The sequence below is a fragment of the Patiria miniata genome, unplaced genomic scaffold, assembly GCF_015706575.1.
Source record: "Patiria miniata isolate m_02_andy unplaced genomic scaffold, ASM1570657v1 HiC_scaffold_13, whole genome shotgun sequence".
Classification (NCBI taxonomy): domain Eukaryota; kingdom Metazoa; phylum Echinodermata; class Asteroidea; order Valvatida; family Asterinidae; genus Patiria; species Patiria miniata.
The window spans coordinates 4310893-4334666 of NW_024037051.1; the positions used below are offsets into that span (position 1 = coordinate 4310893).

The 23774-nt window shown below is 40.4% G+C and overlaps 1 protein-coding gene across 1 annotated transcript; it reads left to right on the plus strand.

Moving 5' to 3' along the window:
- Positions 1-250: 250 nt before the first annotated feature.
- LOC119720396 (cathepsin L-like) lies at positions 251-23151 on the plus strand. Its single transcript, XM_038190064.1, has 11 exons — positions 251-527; positions 4708-4818; positions 5891-5980; positions 12737-12818; positions 13824-13937; positions 15445-15693; positions 16061-16141; positions 17386-17505; positions 18609-18764; positions 20571-20644; positions 21561-23151. Exons 1-11 carry the CDS (start codon positions 318-320, stop codon positions 21633-21635), a joined length of 1362 nt encoding a protein of 453 aa, XP_038045992.1. The 5' UTR covers positions 251-317; the 3' UTR covers positions 21636-23151.
- Positions 23152-23774: the final 623 nt, after the last annotated feature.

A 23774-nucleotide genomic window follows, 5' to 3' on the forward strand; every position in this document is an offset into this window, starting at 1 on the left:
GATTTTTTTCTGTATAATAAGCACCCCTCTTCTAAAATCAACGCATCCGAAATTTGTTTCTATTTTCAACAGTTTCACTTTCATTGAAAGTAAAACTACGTAATGAAAATTGTATGTGTTATTTTTAATGTTCTAGATGAAATGTCGATATATTTAAGCTAAAGATTGATGACTGAGAATAATAATGGAATGATGCATTACATATAAAGGGAGGGAGCTTCATTTTTGTTTTCACTTTTTGCGCAGGTGGTAGCCATTGTCGCTGACGCACTTTAAGCTTTGTAGTTGAACGGAAGTGTTGGCCTGCTTAAGTAAAAATGGGCTACGTTTTGCAAATTGTTCTGGCAGTTTTTCTGTTTGTCTGTTCTACCGAAGCATTTGGCAGGCGGGTTGGAGGATTGCAGTACATCGACCAAGAAGATGATGACATTCAAAATCTCGCAAGATTCGCTGTTGACGAAATCAACAAAAAAAGTAATGACTATTTCAGAGCCAAGCTAGTGGAAGTTCGGCAAGCTCAGAGTCAGGTAAACAATCCTCCATACGTAAACACACACAACAAAGAGTGTACATGATCAATGCAGACAGCGTGCCGCACGGTCACTGTAGTGCTACTGTCTGCTGTATAGTTACTTAGTAATAGCTGGAGTTACCCAGCCCTAAATTTATCATTGAGTTGTCATTTAGGGCTGGAGGACATTTTTCACGCGAACCAGCAGAGTTGGCAGGTCAAAAAAAAAAATCGAAAATGTGCAATTTTGTCCCTGTTACACACTAATTTCAACTGGAACTCACCCAAACCTAGCCCGAGTAACTTGGACCCAACTTATCGCCTTTTTTAACATTTGGACATGGTCTGGCGAATCGCCAGACCATGTCCAAATGTTAAAAAAGGCGATAAGTTGGGTTCAAGTTACTCGGACTAACCCAAACCTTGCCTGGAATAACCATTACACAGGTCCTTGAAGTAAAAAACGGAAAAATCAGATACCCGATCACCACTTTTTTCAATCAATTTTCAAGCGGCAAAAGTTGCATCTTTTATGGTTATTCCCTCCACTTTCCTAGTCCGAGTAACTTGGACCAAACTTATCGCCTTTTTAACATTCGGACATGGTCTGGCGATAGTAAGGTCCAAGCTAGTAATAGTGCGAGCTGGACAACATCATCCTGTCACTGTCCCCAAAACCAACATTTTCCAACAAAAAACATCAGATTTCACCCTCAAAACGGCCTCCAAAATACTAGATATGCCACTAGCCCAGGTGGACTCCCTTTCCTCCCTACGTAACGGAGGGAGTCCAGGGTATGAAGTGCTCAAAACCGGGCGAAAAAATTATGACCAATATTTTCAATATTTTTACCTTGTTGGAGAAGCCAATTTTTACGTCGTAGTATTCTATGTGTCCTTATCTATTGGGCCGCTGGGTTCAGGAATTCCATATGCGATGCTGACCGACCTTAATCAGGAAAATAAACTCTAAAGCAACGTTAAACTAGTACGTGTTTGTAGACTCTTTTCATCAGTTTCTCACCGCCGAGTCTATTCTAGTACGTCCGTGCAGCGTGTAGTCTGGTTCCCTAGACCTGACATTTATTCTCGGCGCTCATATCACGTCTGGTCTGGGAGCCAGACTATGCAGCGTGAATATGCAGGGCGCGGTTGCTAATCCAATGACCGAGCGTGTTTTCGCGCCAGTTACCAGAAACATGTTTCGGCTTTGATCATTGGTTGAGCGTTTTCGTGACGTCGGTTGGCTGGAGTGACGTCACTGTTCCAACCAAAACTAAACAAATGAGGGCGCTAGCGTGCGTGCGCGCTTTCGTGCGCACGTACATGACGTACGACTCTGAAATAAAACTGATGAAAAAAGACTAGAATTGAACGGGAAATTTTACTTTTCTTCCGGATCTTAAGTAAACTTCAGTACAACCATCTTAATCATCGATGTCTACTTGTACCTCAGGTGGCATATCTAGTAATTTGGAGGCCGTTTTGAGGGTGAACGTCAACGTCATGCGCCATCAGCCAGCGCAGCCGGCAAGAACGAACTGGTAAACGCGCTGTGCACAAATCCAATTGCGGTCCTCGCCATGACCGCACGGTTGTCGGTTTATGCCTCCTTTTTTCACTGCAATTGTAGGCTGAATCTTCATCGTGGATCGTTTTTTACTTCAAGGACCTGTGTAATGGTTATTCCAGGCAAGGATTTTTTTTTGGACCTGCCAACTCTGCTGGTTCGCGTGAAAAATGTCCTCCAGCCCTAAATGACAACCCAATGATAAATTTAGGGCTGGGTAACTCCAGCTATAATACTAGTACTAAATTACTAGTGTTAGCCCCATGTGGCCAATTTACTGGACTACCTCCGTAAATAAAGGCCACACTTGGAACACAGGCGCGGATCCAGAGGGGGGGTTTGGGGGTAAAAAAAAAAACTGGTTTCCGTCCATAAGATCTGCCCTTTTTCCCGAAATGCACTTGTGTTTACAAACATGATCCAGTCTACTCATTATCATAATCGATGCATCGTGCGCGCTCGGTGACAGAATCGCACTCGGGATACGGGGACCATCGAATGAACACTGGGCATGAAGACCACATTGCAATTCAAACATGAGTCAGAAATTTAACGTGTTCACGATCGCGAGGGGAGCCCTCTGAATCGAACGGGAAATTTCACTTTTCATCCGGATCGTAAGTAAACTTCAGTACAACCATCTTAATTATCGATGTCTACTTGCACCTCATGTGGCATATCTAGTAATTTGGAGGCCATTGTGAGGGTGAAATCTGATGTTTTTGTTGGGCAGTGTTGGGTTTTGGGGTCAATGACAGAATTGTGTTGCTCGGCATATAAGGATTAGCTTGAACCCTACTATCGCCAGACCATGTCCGAATGTTAAAAAGGCGATAAGTTGGGTCCAAGTTACTCGGACTAGAACTTTGTCAAGTTTTTATTTTCACATTTACTAAGACTTGTTTGTACTTTATTTGCGATTTACAACTTTATAGAACTTGGAAGCCCACTCATATACTCATACTCTTTAAACTTCAGCGATAGTAGTCCCCCCTTTTTCAGACTTTTTTTTGGGAATAAATTCCACACTAGTACGTCAGTTATCTGCTAGTTAATTAGGGGCCATTAAATATTTTCGATGTTTTTAAATTTCGAAATGTGCTGATTTTTACCTCGTTAGCACTCTCGATTTAGTACATTTAGGCGCACTCACAGCACAACGTTGTTTGTTGAAGTAGTCTTAAAAACAGTCTTTGTTGTTGCCGAGCCTGCATGCGATACAGGCGGCCAACATACTTGCACGCAGTATACAACGGCGCCTTGCGCGTGCTTCACCGCGTGCGGGCGTGTTGTGCGCTATGATTAGCACACGTAGCATTCAGCCTAAAAATCAAGTCTATCATTTCAGTTATCGGTGGTTTCCGATCGCAGTGATATATGTGAATACAAAAAATGCCGGGTACCAACCATGTTTCCATCGAACGCATCGCGTATAGTGCAAAGGTCATGTACACCGACAGCAGTGACAGTGTTGTGGAATCGTGCATGTTTCATGTTGAATATTACGTTGGAAATTCGGGAAGGCAGAATAAATATTAGGAATATGGAAAAAGTCAAAGTGATTGAACGAACCGACAGCTTAAAGGCCATAAAAGCACAATTTAAAAATAAGCGGAACTCGGCTTAGCTACAAGATAAAGATGACAACCGGGACTTTGTGTCCGACTCGGACTCCGAGTCGGAGTGGCTTTTTCACACACACAAAAATTCCGTTTTTTACAAGCAGCCGTTCCGGTTTTTTCAAGCAGACCCAGTTCCGTTTTTTTTTTTCAAGCAGACCATGTGGCATCATTGTACTGAGGTGTATCTCCAAAAATTACGCAAATTTTCTTATATATATATAAGAAAGTCATCATAGAATACAACCATATATGGTTGTATTCTATGATGACTCTGCTGTTCTCCTCTGGGATGCTTAGGTGTCCTAATATCCAATTTTTGGAGAAACTGTGGCATCTTTCTGGAGCCCACATTCAAAATGGCTGCCATCAACAGACGATTTTCGTATGCATATGGGCTCCAGACAGATGCAAAAATTCCTCGAAAAATTGGATATTAGGACGCCTAAGCATTCCAGAGGAGAACAGCTGAGACATCATAGAATACAACTATATGTAAGAAAATGTGCCTATTTTTTTTGACGAACTCCTCAGCAGTAGGGAGAACCTGGCATTTGGCCAGATTTTCAGAGCAGCAATACCGCAGCCATACTAGTGGGGCTAGGCGCACTACTGCTGTAAGCGTATTAAATGCACTTGCAAGTTGCAGTATGTGAAAACTGAAGAATAAAACATGTCCTACTTGTCACTCAAAATAGCGCCGATGTGGCCTTGTTTATTGAGGTAGTCCAGTAAACTGTCCACATTTATGGGGCTGTATCATGCAGCATATTTAAGTCTTTAGATCTACATAATAAACTGGTGTCTTGTGTTCCTTCTTCCATTCTTTAATTTATTAAATGGTGCTCAGATGGTCAGTCTTTCCATGATGGCCGTGCCAGTGTCGGTGAATTGTCTTGAACTTTAGGCAACAAGTTGAAGTTGTATTGTTAAGGCAATTGTATCTAGCAATAGAAAAAAAACATGTACAAAAAAGAAAAATTGGTTGTCTTTTTTCTTATGCTCAGGTTGTATCAGGAATCCTGTATCACATGAACATCACCATCTGGGACACGGTCTGCTCAAAGATTGAATTTGTGACTGATCTGAAAGACTGCAAGTTCAACAACCAGGAAAAGGTACTGTGTTATTCATCAAATGCTCTTCCAAAATAGCTATTGATTGGAAGAAATTCTGTCTGTGAAATTGTTTTGACAAGTTTCTTGTATAGACCAATCCAGAAATAGACCAATATTATCCCCTTCATTAGTGGCGAAAGCATTGTGGCATAAGATATGGTACATTTGTATCTTGCCCTGGATGCTTTCATCACTGAATAAAGTGGGTCTCGTTTGAGCACAGTAATCCTTGCCCATATTCGACTATACATGTATGTTGCAGCCGTGCAGGTCAACAGTAACGTACGTGTAGATAGTTAAGGAGGTAAAAACAATCATTTTAAAATGCATAGCAAACTGCCATGCTTTTTTTATTAGTTTTTCACAGCAAACAAAAAATTGTTTTATAGTAATTCTCTGAAATTCTGCATAGCTAAAATAAAACACAGCCTCACATTTAGCAATACAAATCAATAGAAATTTGTCACTTCTTATTTGAAGAAACAAAATAATTCTCTGGTAGAGTCATTTCTGCATCAACTTTAAAGGAATTAATTGGCACCCCACTAAATTGAGAAACTTAAAAAGAGTTGAAAAGAGACTTTGAAAGGTTAGTTTAGCTTTCAATTTTTTTTATGCAATAAGTCCAACCAAGGCCATCCACCTTTAATTAGTGTACATTTCTGACAGTGTTTGTGACTGAGTTTGAGTGCGCCACTGTGGTCACCTAACCAAAAGTCATGAGTGCCCATTTGACTGAAATAATGGAAAGGTCGACAATCATTCACCAACATCTACAACAAAACAAATACATTCTTGAAAAGACTTGCAATATGGGTATGCTTCAATCGCAATAGTTGGTGCTTGAAAAATCCACAATAATTAATGTAAAATTGTTTGCACAATTCCCACTTTGCTGATCAATGTTTCTGTAATGGCATACAGTACACAGGAACAATATTCATTGAAACACAACGGTTTATCATGCTGAAAGGCAAGTGAAAACCTTTTTGGCAGTGCTAACCTGTGGTACTTTCCCTCTTTTATATCAATTTGTTTGTACGTAGAACATTTTTCATTTTGCTTTTAACAGAAACAGCGTTGCTCAGTGAATCTCTGGGTGGTGCCATGGGACAACGTGAAGAGTCTGGAGGATTACCACTGCACACCAGAATCTGACAAGGTAGAGATAGAATGGTTGATGGACTGGCAACCCCTGAGGCCAAAAAAAAAAATAGTTCTGCTTCCGATTACCGTAATTTTCGGAATATAAACCGCGCGACGTATAAGCCGCAGCACGCAAATATCTGCAAATTAAGATTTGAAGTCGGCGTATAAGCCGCACCGGCGTATAAGCCGCACCGACAGCAGCGGTTTCAATTTTGTAAGGCCTCCAAATTCTTACCAAAATGCTCTGAACCAGTTCCATTTACACTACAGAAGCTATAAAAAGGGCCACAAAAGTTGTATCAAATCATTTACAATCAATACTCTCACAAACAAATGTGGAAATTGATGATGAGAAATAAACACCGGGAATTGCTGCCGGCTGCCCCGTCCGGTCCCCGGCCGTAAAAATTAATACATCGCCCGGCGCGGCAGCCTGCGCCGCGCCGGCCTATGACAACATTTTCCTGCAGCACGTGAGAGAGTATGCAACCCGCCGTGATTTTCCCCCATTGCGTGTGTTGTCTGACTGGAGCGCTACGTACAAATCTTGCTTTGTGGCAACAGATCCTGATTTGTTTTGTCCTAAAAATAAACAGGTCCGTTTTTATCTCAAAACTTATCAAATTTTTGTGATTACTAACGAGCAGTATTCAAATTTCGATCGTAACTTTCTTCAAAAGAAGTCAAAACGATGCTGCCATTTTCATGGGCGAATCCATTAATTTTGTAAGGGGTGATGTAGTCCCTGTTTTGAGGTATACATCGTTTCTTGAATACATTTCAAGTACAAAAATTATATTGTGACGTTGGACAACTGATTATCGAATAAAGAAATGTTTCGGACACCATAAAAAGTATTAGTCGTCTTTTTCTTTTTTTTAAACAGCGGAAATGTTGGTAATTATTGTTTCCAAGATAGTACACCCCTATATTACTTCAAATGGTGTGGTCCGATGGGGGAAAGCATGCTGCCTGCAGCATAGCAGCACTAATCACGTACGGCTTGTTGCAAGCGTCGATCGAAGACAGCTTTCACCGTACTTTTACCGCTCGGCACCTTTACGTGGCACGTGGTTTCGGTTCGTTTGAATGACTTTCTTAATTGATAATTCATTTCAGCGACATATCTCTTCTTATACCAGTACATTAACTACACATGTGAATTTCATTTTTATTCTTCAAGGCTCGGCGTATAAGCCGCCCTGTGTATAAGCCGCAGTAAACATATTCATGGGCAAAATCAACGTATAAGCCGCGGCTTATATTCCGAAAATTACGGTACATGCCTTTCAAAAATAGGGTCGGTCAGTTGGAATTTTTTTTGTTTTGCCAATTTTTTTTATGCAGACTGAATGGGGTATTCAATTATATGCGAAGTTTTAGCCTGAACTATTTCCATTGCACTACGAAAGCTATAAACGAAATGGCAACAGAAGGTGAATAAAACCCACCTTTAATTGTTTTCAATATATTTACATTCGATAATTTCACAAAATAATGGAAAATTCAGGTCGTTCGCACCATATGCACAACGCTAGTCAAGACGTGGGGAGCTGGCCAAAACTCCGAGGTGTGTGATGCGTGCATGTGTGGCGAGCGGCCCACCATGTGCCGACAGACCTGTTTTTACGGTCAAAAATTTCGGGAAACACGCGGCATGTATCACTCAAAATACGAGTAGTGCAATCTCAAAATGAAATCTTAAACACAGAAAATACATACACAGACAAGCTAGATCAATTCTGTAAATTAACTTGCAAAAATGTTCTTTCTCCATCGGTGTTTTCTTGGCATTTTTACGATGTCGAATCCGACCAGTTGACAGTGGCCTGCACTGCCAGCGCGCTTTCGGTCGCATAGCTAGCTGTGGACTGGTTACCGCATTTTCATCATGTCTTCTAAGTTGGCTCCTGCGCGGCGCAGCGGGAACCAGTCGTCGCCACGTGATTATAGTCACCGTGACATCGAATTGCGAAGTAGTTATATCGCGAAGCAAATTTGTAAAAATAACGGAGGTTTCTTTTGAAAAAAGCGAATGTAAGGCCAAAAAAGAAAAGTCTCTGGTTTCTGGTATGCACACGCGTCGCCGTAGCCATGCGCGTCGGCAAAATGAAAAAGTTTTTTTTTCAATGAAAGATAATGTCTCAAAACCGCCAAACTCACTGGTTTGACTGGAATTCTGCTGCTGCGCAATTTCAACGTGTTTTTAGATGGGGTTATGATCGAGAATAAGCTTTATGTGGCCTCTCTGGACTCCCATATATTTGCACTAAGTTTAGTCGGGCACCATTTGCAGTCATCAGCCGACATTTGAAGCAAAAAAGTAGGGTAAAAAAAATAATAAAAAGCCGCGTCGCCGCACCACTTTTTGGACAAGCTCCATACCAGAAACCGGAGACTTTGTTTTTTTGGCCTAAGTAAGAAAACAAATAAATACAAGCATTTTTTGATGCAAAAGGGTTGTTGAGAGGTATTTTGTGAAGACAGAAAGACACCAAGATTTTATTTTTATTTATTCAATATTTTTTTTTTTCATTTTTTTTTTTTTTGGAATTGCCGATAAAATGTTTAGGGTCGCAGCCTAAAAATAGGGTCGGTCGGGTAACCGGAAGCAGAACTATTCTTTTTTTTGGCCTAAGGCTGCAAAGCCTATTCAGTTACTTGATTAATCAATACATTTATCAATTATTAGTTTACCTTGTTTTCATTTGATTAACCCTAACCCCCTTGAGTGATTTACTAGGGACCTTCCTCACTCCTGCAAATTCCAACACCATAGGGTAAACTCTACACCCAATCTGTTGGACTTTGATTATGGTGGTATACCTAACCCCATGTAAAGCATTTATAATCAGTTTACTGGTGCAGTACTCACTCCAACATATTTCAACAAACCCGGTTGTTGGAGTTTGACTGGATGGGGATTGTTAGGATTTGTCAAAAGCCACTTTTGTGAAAATGAAGGCTTCCTTTCTGAAGGCACAGCAGTAAGCACCAAAAACTATAGAACAAACACCAAAAAACTCAAACATTCCATGAATGAAACTCTTTCAAAAGAAGAGAAAACAAGCACAAACATAATATTATGCACATGTGCTTGCTGAAAATGGCAACAAGGCAAATTATTTTCAAAGGTACTTTAAACCTCCATTGTTGCTATATTGTATTCTTGACCGTATTCACATTTATTGACTATCAGTAGCTATATTATCACACAACATATGGACTTCTTATTCATATTGCCTGGAAATGACCTCTTTTTTGGGGGGTGGGTTAAAAACAAGCCCATTCGTGCTGCCTCTAAAAAAAAAGGTGTGACCACTGGCCAGGTAATTTGTGAAAACTATAGGATGCATGAAAATTCAGCTTCGATCCATAACGATCCTGACTCCTTCAATTTTAATATGATTTTCACACGGCCTTGGGAGGATTAAGCAAATCAAAACCTGAAAAGGATCTATTAATCGATCCAAAAATAATAATGGCTCCCACATCCCTCCCTCTCTCCCCCTTCTCCCCCCCCCCCCAAAAAAAGATCCAAAATCATCTCGTACGTGGGTATTTTTATCCGATTTTCAAACGGATAGCTACATGTAACTTGTGCGCGCGCACTCACTCATGGCGTCACCGAATCAAAATGATAGCATGCCACGAAGAATAATTTGACATGGAGTTTAGTGCCATCGCTATCTTTAAACCAAGTACGCTTTTGAACAATAGTCTCGTCTGTTACTTTTTGGATAGCTGCAAATGATATACTCTACCTTTAATAGATAAGGCGATTGAAACAGAAACAGAAATAAAAGTGGAGAGAAATTATGTAGTATTTAACTTTATTTCCTTCTTGTAAATTCAGGCCATAGCCTTGCAGTTATTGTGAAACTTTGCACAGATGGAAGAATTGCACAATGTTGTGTACTAAGGAAACAGAAAGAAAACTTCTTTAATATTAATGTACCACCATGATCATTACGAATCTTACAACTTATTTTTCACTTACTTGTCTTTCTCAGCATGACCAGATATTGCAAAATGTCCTCTCTTATCCATGTTTTCAGTTTTGACTGACACACACTGTATGCATGTACATCCCATATTTCAGCACTTAAGATATTTCTTACTTTAACCACTTGTCGCCAGGATAATTTATGGCCGAAAAACACCACTTTTAAGCTTTGATAGGAGTTTCTACATGCCACTTGGTGGTTGGTTGGTCGGTCAGTCATTCTGTCTGTCATTCAGTCGGTAGGTCTGTCCCCGGAAAGTTGACAAAAAATGGGCCCCCTGTTTCCCATAAAATATAACTACCAATTGACCAAAAAGTGGCCAATTGCAATGCCGTCGTCAGTGAATGCACTCTTGGCAAAAGTTTTCGGAACACGCCCCTTTGTCCCGATCCATGCAAGGGCGGATCCAGGGGGGGGGGCCCAAAGGGGGCCATGCCCCCCCCCCCAAAAAAAAACGAAACCAATTTGTTTATTTTTTTTTATGTGACATCGCAATAAAGGCAGGCAATGAGTACACCACCATCTTTTCCTAAAAAAAAACATTGGTTAAAGTGGTCAGAAATTGCCTCAGATCGCACCACAGAGCATCTAGAATCCAACAATTTTTCGGGGCCCTTAAGCGGGCCCGAACCCCACGCTGTAATTTTTTTGACCCACTTTTTGGGGGACCAAAATTGTTTGGCCCCCCCCCCCCCCCCCCCAAATTGTGTTCTGGATCCGCCCTTGGATCCATGCGCATGCGCATCTATTTTGCATCTGAAGTAAGACATTCCGGAACCGGGCCAGAGCTTATTGTACACTCTCGCTTGTTGAATAAGACAGGGTATGTTGGCCAAACTTTAGAAATTTTAGTCAAACACCACCAATATTGATTCTTTGAGAGTCATTATTGATTCTTTGAGAGTCATACAATATTTGTACTGTCCTACTTTTCACCGTAACTTCGTATTTTGCAACACTGTGAGGCCCTGCCATGTAGCAATATTTGCTACAATGACAGGCCGTGTACAGTTGCCAAGTTCAAGTTCAAAACACGGTGTGTACAAAACCACGGGGAGCCACTGACGGGTCAGTGTATACACGTCTACCGCCGGAAACTTGGGAAAAGCTTGCGTCACATACATGTACCACCCCTGCGAATATGCATTGCGAGATCGTGATACACGTCCTCCGCCATTAACTGGTTAAGAGTTATAGCAGTACATGTACATATGTAGCAGTACATGTTCATGGATGAGTGGGCATTCAACTCAGCCGAGTTGTGAAACTGAAAGCCTACAGTGGGATAAAGGATAAAGTTTTGATGACGTTTACGAAACTTTTAGAATTGCATGTGGTAATGCACCTTTTATAGAATGTATGTTTTACATATAGGTATGTTCACCAGATGATGCAATCAAGTTACTTACTGAATAAGGGTGTCGCTCAGTTGCTGTCTAGGCCCGCCCACTCGTCTGAGGATACTCACGATTGGCATTGCTCAACTAATCTAAAACTTAGCATTGTAATGTTTTCCCCATCATTCCCATGCTAGAGCTTTCCATGTGTTTATTAATTGTGTCACATATCGTAAACATCTCCTCATATGGAGATGTGGTGCAGAACGCAGCGGTGCCAATTTAGTGTGAATTTAGGAATCTCATTGTAAGTATTGCACATGCCTAAGTGAAGATAGTGAACGTTCAACCAATAATAGGGACCAGATTTTATAGGAGTCAAAATTTCACGTGACCAGAAAAGTATTTAAAACCAGCCAGCCGGTGCTTTATCAACCATTTAAAACCACCCACATAACGAGAATTGAAATGGGCTACGTGAAGCGCGGTATCAAAACACGAGAGAACGATTTCTGCATCCTCAGCCCCTTATTGCATGTACGTCACTTCCAATTACTGACTTGAATAATCTTCAACCCTGTTTGTTCACAAGTCATGGGAAATGCTACCAGAATTGGACGAAGCACTTTGATTGGCTAAGAATGAGGAGGATAAGAATATGTATATTACACCTGACATAGAATGTACGCGTCTCAGCTATCTTGGCGCGATGCATGCAGTGTGACGTTCCCACGGGCGTCATATTTCACTGACGGTGAATGCCAGCTCACCGGCCATGCAACACAGCCTGGAGCGAATCAATTGCTCGTGGGGTCGAAAGCTAATTCCTGGGTCATTTGGAATCCATGCATCATTGTATTCTTATGCAGAAAACAAGATTTGGACATTATATTTTCTATTTAAACACTGAGTGAAATATGTTAACAAACATTTTTCAAAAAAGAGAGAAAAAAAGAAGAAGCGTGCATTGATCAAACATGCTGCGAACTGGTTCCCCACTCTTATAATGGATGCTTCCCCAGTGATACAGCCAGGTTATCATTGGCCCTCTCTATCATGTCTATGGAAACGTAATGCATATGCATTTCGCTGGGTGCATAAATAAATAACCGTCCGAATTCATAGTAGTCAAGTCGTTAGATCTGTCGAATATGCATGCCTAAACATGATACACAGCGCTAGCAAGTGCTGTGCTAGTAAATATACGCGGCCTCGTCGGGCAAAACACAACAGTGTCTAACAAATTGTCCTTCAAGTCTACCATGTGACAGGCTCTCGACCAATAAGATGGGGGAAACTGTCTGAGGTATATCTTCATTGAAGGTAGATTTAATGCATCCAATGTCAAAGTCTCCCAGCCAATAAAAATGCCAAAACTGTCTGGATGAAGAATACTGAAACACTTTTATGTTGTTTTCATACTAGGTTTCAGAGACATTCCCATTCTACCAGGAATTTGAAGACTTTAGAAAGAAGTACGAGCGCCCCTATGAAAAGAACAGCGATGGTATGTTTTCAAGTTTTGGATTTACACTAGACATAACCATGCAGAATATGGCCATCTTTCTCGTGCTCTTTGTGGTACTGAAATTAGCTTTTTTATCGTGTCACAAGAGATTTGCGAATGGTGAGACAACTAAAGCTGAGGGAATGTCCTGGTGAGCTGATGTCTTATTTAAAAACAAAATGACAAGAGCAAATTGCAAACCTAGTTTAATCTATTTCTGCCAAAATTCTCAAAACATGTTTCTAATACATTGAAGTATGAAAGATTGTTCCCTTATTTGCATTCATAGTTAGGATCACTTTAATCTGATTGTTTTTACTGAATGATGATGAATACAAACCTTTGGTTTTTAGGATAAATCTATGCCATAAGGGTGATTACAATTAAATTAAGGTAATGATTTTCACACAATAGTTATCTGAATTTATTAAGGTAATTTTTATACAGAATGTTACAAGGAACTGTGCCATAAATTTGTTAGGAATGTCACAAGAAGAACACTTTGTATTCAACTTTATTTTCAAAAGTTTCCTGATGCACTTTGATGGTAGTATATTGTTAATTTGTCTTGCCAAAATTTGGAATTTTTGATTGTTTGCTACATGTAGCTATACTTCGAAGGTCCGAGTCACAGGAAAGCCTAATAATGTCTTACGCTTACAGAGAAAATATTGAAAAAAAATCCATAATATTTTCTCTTGCCTGTACATATATCCAGTTGGATAAGACGTCATTTTACTGTGGGAAGTCAGGCCCCACAGTGGTGGTAGCACCTTTATTTGAAGCACCGTTTGCAAAAAGAAATATGTACGACCTGAAATCAAGATAAAGTCCTCCAACGGCTCGATTTTTAGGGACCAAAATTTCGTACCCTGAAATTTCTTGTGATTTTTTTCAAGTTACAGTTGTGTACACTTATTTATTCTACTTTTTATTTCTAGGGAAACATGTAGAGCCCAAAAGTGGTTTTTTTATTTATAACTGTCTTGACTTGTGAATTTGCAGAGTATGTCAAGAGATATTACCTCTTCAGTGACAATATGGAGCGGGTGCGTGTCCTCAATGAGAATGAGCGGGGAACAGCGACCTATGGTGCCACCAAGTTTGCTGATCTGCATCGTAAGTTGCCATGTCTTGAAATACACATTACTTTATAAGGAAAAGTACATCCAATTGTGTATTTGTGAATCACCAACCAAAACCACGCTGATCCCCAGAATGCTTGTAAGGGGCTTTGAAATCTTGGCTTTGTCTTCGGCTTGGCTTCAAGAAATTTTGGTCCCCCACTTGAGGGACCCGGTTCAATATTTGTCCATGTTCTTCTTCGGGAATATCATGTCCTAGCATATAATGCCAAGTGTTAAAATGTTTTAATATTGTTTAGTCATAATTATTGTCCTTAGGCCAAAAAAAAAAAGTCTCCGGTTTCTGGTATGGAGCTTGCCCAAAAAGTGGTACGGCGACGCGGCTTCTTTTTTTTTTTAACCTGATTTTTTTGCTTCAAATGTCGGCTGATGACTGCAAATGGTGCCCGACTAAACTTAGTGCAAATATATGGGAAGCTTATTCTCGATCATAACCCCCTCTAAAAACACGTTAAAATTGTGCAGCACCAGGATTCCAGTCAAACCAGTGAGTTTGGCGGTTTTGAGACATCATCTTTCATTGAAAAAAAAACGTTTTCATTTTGCCGACGCGCATGGCTACGGCGACGCGCACGCATACCAGAAACCGGAGACTTTTTTTTTTGGCCTTATTAACCTGTAGCCAGAGATGTAATAGAAGCTGGAGTTGAAGCCACATTTTCAAAAAACCTTTTCGTATGAAATTGTTGCATGCAAGCATATATACAAGCAATGCAGTTTGCTCAGAGGGTTGTCCATAAAGGCCGGCGCACACCTTCCCGATTTTACTGGTTTTCCGGATCATCGGGTCATCGCACAGAGGTCTGCGCTGAAACATCGGACCGATCAGACCATGTACCGGGCGATCGGGTGAAATCAAACATGCTTGATTTTTTTCACATCCGATTTCGCCAGATCCAATTTCGCCAGATCCGATTTCACCGGACGCAGAAGTTACGTTAACTAATCAGATTCACGAAAGAAGTCACATGGTTGTCATCATGTGACTATTCATCATGTGACTGATCATTATGTGACCGATTAAAAGACGAAATCAGACATGTGTGTAGGTAAGGCAGTGTTCTAAGCCCAACAGTGAAAAAAACGAACCAGTGATGGGATGATCCGGGAAACTGGTAAAATCGGGAAGGTGTGCGTCGGGCTTAACTAACAAATCTTCAGGTATACAATCTTTTGATCAGTTTGAAGTACTAAAACAGAGGCTGTCTGTACCTACAAAAAAGCAAAATTTCAGCACATCCTGATTTGTCTACCTCCCTCTGCTTCATGTACTTTTATAATATCAGACTTCAGCTTTTTATCAAAAAATAGGACTATTACGCAAATTCTGAAATCCCATCATGTACATGATCAATTTCCCTGGCACTCAACAATTTTTTGCCATTTGAGATATTTTTACATTGTGCATGTGTGACACACAAATAGCTACTTTAACAAACTCTCACTTCGACTTTTTTTTAAATTTCTTCGCTTCTCCCCAGCTGATGAATTCAAGAAGATGTACACCGGTCTGAAGGTACCAGCTAAGTCCTCATCCCACAGTGACATGAAACAGGCCAAGATCCCCGACGGCCCTACCCCGGCCAGCTTTGACTGGCGGACCTTAGGCGCTGTGACCAAGGTCAAGAACCAGGAACAGTGCGGATCTTGCTGGGCCTTCTCTACCACAGGAAACATTGAAGGACAGTGGAAGATAAAGAAAGGAAAACTGGTGTCCCTCTCTGAGCAACGTGAGTTGATTGCAACTACAAGTAGCAATTTTACTTTTGAGGCATGCGCTCATATATTAAGAATGTGACTTTGCGCTTAATTTTGTAAACATTTGGCAAACATTTAAAAAAGCGTTTGAACGTTTTGAACATTAAGCCCCTTTCACAAGAGCTGAGGTACGCCTGCCCATCGTAGGCTTTTCCGTGCACAAAGTCAATGGAGGCCATGCATTACAAAATCCAGGTTAATGATATTCACGAGCTCATGAATACGTAAAGAGGTCATTCAAGACAGCGGTTTAACGTGGTCGCGAAGTGGTGTCGCGAAACGGCACATTTTTTCCATGAAGGAAAGGATCTCTAGTTTTGTTCTTTCCTCCCACATTAGAACTGGTGGACTGTGATAAGATAGATGAGGGATGTGACGGCGGCTTGCCAAGTGATGCGTATAAGGAGACTATTAGGATGGGTGAGTCAGAAAAGAGAAGAAGAGTATTCATCTGCAAATGATAAAAATGTAATAATCATTTAGCCTGATCTGGTCACAGAGTGGCTATAATAATAATAATAATAATAATAATAATAACAGGCATTTACATAGCGCTTTTAAACCGGGTATCCAAGCCCTTTACAATTATTATTACCCTGCTCAACGGGCAAACACTCCTGAAACCTTCTCAACTCCCTGGGGAGCATACATGGCCGTTAGGCAGCCATTTGGGCGCTCTTGGCCATTATCAACCTCTCACAGTAACCAACTCTGCCCTCACGGGTACCCATCTACTCCTGTGTGGAGAGAAGCAATGAGTGACAAAGTGCCTTGCTCAAGGGCACACGCACCATAGCCCCGGGCAGGACTCGAACCCACAGCCTGCAGAATTACCCACAGAGCACAACTTCAATGCTCCAGACCACTAGGCCATGGCACTGGTGGTCAGCTGTTGTGCAAAACATCTGCTCTGTGACAGTTAGGCCGCATCTGAATTACTTGCCTACGGCTTGAAAATACACACTAGTCAATGTGAAGTGGCTGCAGCCGCTACCATAGATATGTGTGTACTTTCAAGCCGTAGCCAGGTAATTCGGGACGCAGCCTTACTCTGAACAAATAAGCTAGCAGAGTGCTTCTATCATTACTGCGACCTCCCCTAAAGTTCAGTGACTTTGTTCCTGGATTGGTCAAAAGAAAAAATAATCAAATACCCTGTCCTTAGTTTCCTTCCTACTTGCCTGAAATATTTTTTTAGTTCAAAGTATGCCCACTAACTATTTCAGAAACATCTGTGCAAATGCTAATTTCATAATCATAGGTTGACAAAGATTTTGGCTTGTGGCAATGTCGGTGAATGTCAGCATAAAGTTAGAAGGTTGTGAGTACGCCATAGAATAAATCAGGTCTGTGAAGATGTATGCATCTAAAAAAAAAAAAAAGTGGCAAGAATCGTCTTTTACATTTTGGATCGTAAAGTTTGTCCATCTTCCGGAAAGTGCATACAGGCATAGCCCCTGTATTAAGATTCAGTGCTTAGAAGGTTAGGACAAAATGGTGACTGTTAAGTGCAAAAGTCTTTGGGAGGCTGAGCCATACAATTCGGCACTGGTCTCTTCTTCTTTTTTTTCCTTTTTTTTGTGTATTGTTGTTTTAGTTTTTTGGGTTTTTTCCCCCTGAGGAGAAGTTAGTTACCATCTTTAATATTTTGTCCACTCACGTAGGCGGTCTGGAGACAGAGGGAGAGTATCCCTACAAGGCTGAAGATGAGAAGTGTGAGCTAAACAAGAAAGACATCAGAGTGTACATCAACGGCTCAGTCAACATCACCTCTGACGAAACCAGTAAGTGAGAAGGGAAACTTAGGATCTCTTTTTGCCTTTAAAGCCAGAGTCCATCATTTGCAGCTATCCAAAAAGTAACTGGCGTAGTTATTGATGAAAAACATACTTGGTTGAAAGATAGTAGGGGGACTAAACTGCCTGTGAAATTATTCTTTCTGGCAAGCTGTCATTTTGAAGAAATCAACGAAAGAAGGCCGTTGGAAAATTCCATTAGTTGTTTGTTTCTTTATTCGGCAAAGCACGCGCAAGCGTTGACACGACGTAGTTGCAATCGGCTAGTGAGAACGTGTCTCGGACGCTGAATTCAGGCCCAATTCAAAACATGATTCAGCAACTTTTGATTTGATATCGAGATCCTAGAATGTTGTTTTTCTCGAAATATACAGCTGAAGCTGAGCTGAAAGTTCATCAGGTTAGTTGCTCAGCACCCGTCTTTAGATTTTTAACACGTTTGTTGCTTCAAACGAACAAAATGCACAAATTACAAATGATGGACTATACCTTTAAGGCTTGAACAAATTTCAGTGGATCTGTGTACTACACTGTGCATGCAAACACTGTGAGATAGAGTGATAAAATACTGATTTTAGAAACTTGCTGTGCAAAACTTAAATAATGCATGATCTGCATTCTGACCAATCAAGGTGGTGGTTGTGACGTGGGTAGCTGTGATGGCGACCAGCAAACATTTCATTACTTGCATAAATGAACATAATAATGGTTTTCTACCTACACGTAACTATGTAAAATTAATGTTAACTACCTTTCAGTGTCACTTTAGGATTCCATTTTCCGTAAAGCCCATGTGAAAAAAAATGGCACTTGTGCAAACAAGGCAATCACTACAAAATGCTGCGTTGCAAAATAGATTTTTCATCCTGTTACCCATTTTCACGTTTGCTTTTAAAATCTCCTTCCCATTGCATCTGCCACTCTGCACTCCCCCTGGTTACACTACTGAACTTTATACAGTCTTGTGCCCCCAATATGATCTATGGGAAACCAGGCATCTTTATGTAAGGGGAAAGTAATGCTGTAGTTGGCCCAAGTGTTTTGCAAAGGCTACATTCACCTGTCAATTGTTTTCTCTCCTATCTTGACAGAGATGACCACCTGGCTGGCTAACAATGGGCCCATATCCATCGGAATCAATGCTGCCATGATGCAGTTTTATTTCGGCGGCGTGGCGCACCCTTTCAAACTCTTCTGCAATCCCCAGTCTCTGGACCACGGGGTGCTGATCGTTGGCTACGGCACCAGTGAGTATATGGGAGTTGTTACTTGAATCGGGGACATACAGGATTTTATACTATGGTGTTGGAAAGAATAATTTAATTTGGTAACAGGTGGAATGTTCCATTCCACTCGGCTTTGCCGCGTGGAATGAAACATTCCATCTGTTACCACATGAAATTATTGTTACCATTGTACTTATAAACATTCATCATTTGTGTATTATATAACACCAAGTAAATAGAGGTGAAAGACAAGGAAAATACCACCGCGCCTACAATTTAGTAGGTACTAATGGGTTAAGTAGTTCTGGGGACAATGTATTAGTATTTTTAGTGTTGAATTGTTTTAACTATGTGCACAACAGCAAGCATGTAGACACATTGCAGTTTTGCCATTGTAGACGGTGAGCAGATACATACAATTGGACTTTAAATGTGAAATTTTATTCAATTGCTGAATTTTGCAAATCTGTCTCATTAAGGCACTGAATTGCTTAGTCAAAGAGTCAGAGCCCAGAACACTTTTGACTTTACCAATAGTGTCATTCGGATTACAATTTAAAACTACTTTTTACATGCACATGTAGTTATCAGGGGTGTGATTTTTCCGGATTTCCGGATTTTTAATCTAACGTCTGCGGATTTTTTTTGCGGATTCCGGATTTTTAACGTTTTCTGTTTCCGTAATAATATCGCCCAAAAACTTCTGGCGAAATATAGGCCCTTATTTACGATAATGGATGGACTGGTGACAAGTCTAATGCAGTGCGGTCAAGAACCTAATAGACATTAATGCAGTATGCGCAGTGGAGTACTTGAGGACCAGACTAAAAATAATTTTCAATGGGTTTGCAGCACCTCGTGTTTGTATATCGCGTGTGGATGTGTGTATTGTGCATGTACTGTGCAGTGACGATCGTGTGCTAGCAATTCGCAAACACATTGGTGTCAATATTGCCGTGATTTTGTCAAGGAATTCAAGAGTATGGCTGGAAGAACTGGTAATAAAGTGTCACTGTGGATGGAAATCAGTTTGAGCTGCAGTAGTGCTTTGAAAAATAGCCACCACCAACACAAAATTTCAAAAATGTTTTGGAAGCCTGGGACTGGAGTTTAAATTAAAGTAAGATTAAACTTTTTCAGCACCGTTCATATTGTTTTGTGTGAATCGTTTCTCTCTGCAACATGCAAAAGTAATAACATCACACACAGAAATGAATCAATCACATGGATTATATTATTTAATGACTAGACGTTTTTTCTTAATTTTTCCCCCATTTGTTTTCTTTACTGAAGCGACAAAATTTGCTAACATTACAGAAATTACAGTACATGTACATGCCCTAGGCCTATATATGGACATACGTGCATGTATATGTATACATGTACATCTATACAAGTACATGTACAATAATACATGTACATGTACATGTATATTACATGTCAACCGAAGTTCGTGGATTTTTCATTTTTGTCCAATCACACCCCTGAGTTATTCACTGTAGGGCCATCAAATTGTTTTCAACTATTTCTGCATACTGCTGCCTATTTGAGCTTACATGGTATAATTAGGCCAAACGCCATAGGATTATTTTATGCTGTTTTACACTCATAGAATTGACAGCATTTAACAGCCCTAATCTTAATGAACATTGTCGTGTTACTAGATAACATCAAATTATGACACAAGTAAATGTAATAAATGAATCTGAACCAGTTTCTTTTTATGTCTTGAAGGATTATGCACTGGATCTTGCAAGCAAGCAGTCACAAAGAAAACAAGAAAAAGTGATGAAATTTTAATCCAATATTTTGATTTTTGTGGTATAGAGCCTGGAATCCTGTGGGGTGAGAACCCATACTGGATTGTCAAGAACAGCTGGGGGCCAGACTGGGGTGTGCAGGTAAGTTCTAGGGATGTTGAGACTGGCTTGAGAATATTGAGAAAATAGCTGTAACATTGAGGTTTCTGCCCCGAATGACAGTTTTTGTCATGAATATTGAAATTTACCCTTGAAAATGGCAAAATGAGGTTAAATGGGACACAAAGGTGCATTTTTAAGGATAGCCTTAAGATCAGGTGAGCACATCTCATGTCTTAATGTTAGATTGCAGAGTGCACATGCGTGTAGGAGTGGGGTAGTGTGGCCTAGTGGTTAGGGTTCGTGACTCATGATAAGAGGGTCATGGGTTCCAATCCAGCCACTGGCCATATGTTGTGGTCTTGGTTAAGCCACTTCATCCCACTTGCCTCTCTCCACCCAGGAGTATTTAATGGATACCAGCATCAGCTGGGGAGTAGCCTGCGATGGACTGGCATCCCATCCAGGGGGAATAGAAATATTTTCAGTGGTTTCATGCTACTGAAACTGGAGTTTGGAAAAGGGATGGCACTATCCCATTCAGTGACACTTCTTCTCTGGTGACTTGTATGGCTTAGTATGGGTTGTAAGCATGACTGAGTCTTTGCCGGTTATGTCCGATTGAAATGTAGAGTGGGCGAACATAAGAGATTGAGTGACTATGATAGGTTGGGTAATCAAATGTGATTAAGGGTGTGAGTAGAGGATTATGTTCGCAAATCCTCTTTTTAGCAATAGCATGCTTTCATGCCTTGCTGTTGGGGCACTCTTCAGTTGCAGATTGAGATATGATAACTTGAATGAGATATGATAACTTGACATTTTGGTCATTAAGCTCTGAGTGGTGTCATGATAGTCACTTCATGTAGGGTATCCACCAACTTTACCCAAGACGGCACAATGGCGTGCTGTGATTTCCAGGCTTAATACAAGAGAATTGTTCTTCTGTTCAATGCAGGGCTACTACCTTGTGTACCGCGGTGATGGTGTATGCGGCTTGAACACCATGTGCACTTCATCTGTGGTGAACTAACCTTCAACAGTCAAGAGAACAAAACAGACATACAAATACTACAGAAATCCACGACTAAGAAGAGTTGGTAAAGTGCATGAACACTTAGCCACCGTTGAGCAGCAAAAATCTTTCTTAAAACCTACTTTGTGTTATTTACTTACAGACATTTAGATGTACATGTAGTGTTCATTTTTTGGTGGACAAAATGTAGGAGGGACATGTTACCCTGTCCCCACCCACCTTCCTGTAGAACAGTAAACTCAAGGAACTTGAACAAGGTGCATGTACACCCCTTGGTTCAATAATGCAGGTTGTTTTTTTTATAAAACCAAACTCTAAAATATAATTTTATCATATGTCCACTAAATATGGATTACCTTTTCTGTCAAGCCGGTTGTCTTTCACAGAATTTAACTCAAGGACTTCTTGTCGCGTCTGTGCTCTTGACATGGAAAATTAATGGCCCCACATGTTTAGACCTCAAGTTACTTATGTTTTGCTGTGTAACATAAAATACTTAAACTTAATCAAGGTGTTTTGCATTCGTATGCAAATGTGTTTTTAATGAAAGATAGTATGTTATCTCAGTACGTGTATAGGACTTTTCACTCCACCATCTTGCCTACCCGTGTTCAAATCAACAAGGGTCCAACATAAGCAGAACCAAGTACAATTGAACACAGGTAGGCAAAGCATACCGTTCACACTGACAATGCGTTTACATGGGTCAGCCATACATTTTGGATTTTCTATTCGAGTACAGCCGGAACCAGGGTTGGATTTTACCTGTGGAGTGCGTCTGCCCCGTGTAGAAGCCGTGTTGGATTCTTGCTAGTGTGAAATGGGTTCCTGAAATCTCTGTGTTGGACCCGGGTCAACACAGAGATTTTGGATACTGTGAAAGGCCCTTATAACTAAGACTTAAATGTGTAATCAAGTGTATGTTATTCTCTTGCAGTTACTCAGGATGTTAATAATTATTACATACAACTTTTAGATATAAGTATTTATGGGAAATATTTTTATTTAATATTTTTGTCAACATGCATTTTGTATTTTTCTACAACTTGGTTTGGTCATTGAATTGGTAACAAATATAATTCATGTACGTGTATGTGGATTATAAATGTAAAGATGGAACTATTTTCTGAAGCAATATACATGTACATGTAACAAGTTAATATGAATGGCTGAGTTTCATTCCGATTTGTCGCTTTAAGCACCGTGAACTGACTTTTATTGAACATTTGTGGTGGTGCATCAACAGGATAGAACAGTCAGGCTAAGCATAATTATGAAAACGGCAAAAAAAATCTTCAATTTAGTATGCGAGTAGTGGATATGTACAGTTTTTATCGGCGCTTTAAATGTTTCTACCCATGGTAACTAAAAGGTACGTAAGAACATATGCTTTTTGTGCATCATTTTCCTTGAAGTAACAAATTTGCTCGAAGTATTAAGTAGGGTGCATATAACAACTCACCTGTTGAAGTTACAGCTCAGTTGATTCTAAAGATTTTATGGGTGCACACCGTTAAATAGGCCTCATTCTGTCCGCCGAAGCTATACCCTCAAAATATTCTTTATTACCGAGTTCTGAGAGCCATAACATTGGTGAATTGAGGAGATATGGCAATGAACCTCTGGCCCGGACTCGGGGCTTCCAATTCTGAGCATTTTGGATACAGTCGGGCTCGAAAGTGGCGCTATTTTGCCATGTTGTGGAGGGATCGTTTTTCAAGATGGCTACCGTTCTGCTTTGGGGAAAATAGGGCTTGTCTTCTTTGGGCAAGAATTTCTCGAAAAGTCAATGGTCAACCTACCAAAAAAAGAAAAGGAAATGAAAGATGACATGTTGATCATCATTTTTCAGTGCAAATTGAATACCTGTGAGAGTTCTGAGTATTTTTAAAAGAATTTTGAAGTATGGGCATTTAGCACTAGTGTCTATGGGAATTTTAATGTAAGGGTGCACCCATATGAAAACAGAGACAAAGTGTGCACATTAGGGTCTGGTAACTTGGTCATTCTATAAATTGAGGGCCAAAATGTGACATTTTTCCTGTCCCTGTTACCATTCAAGTATCATTAAGAATGACTTCAAACTTTTTTTTATTAGCTGGGTAGGTAGTTTGCTATTCATATTCAGTCCTGGAG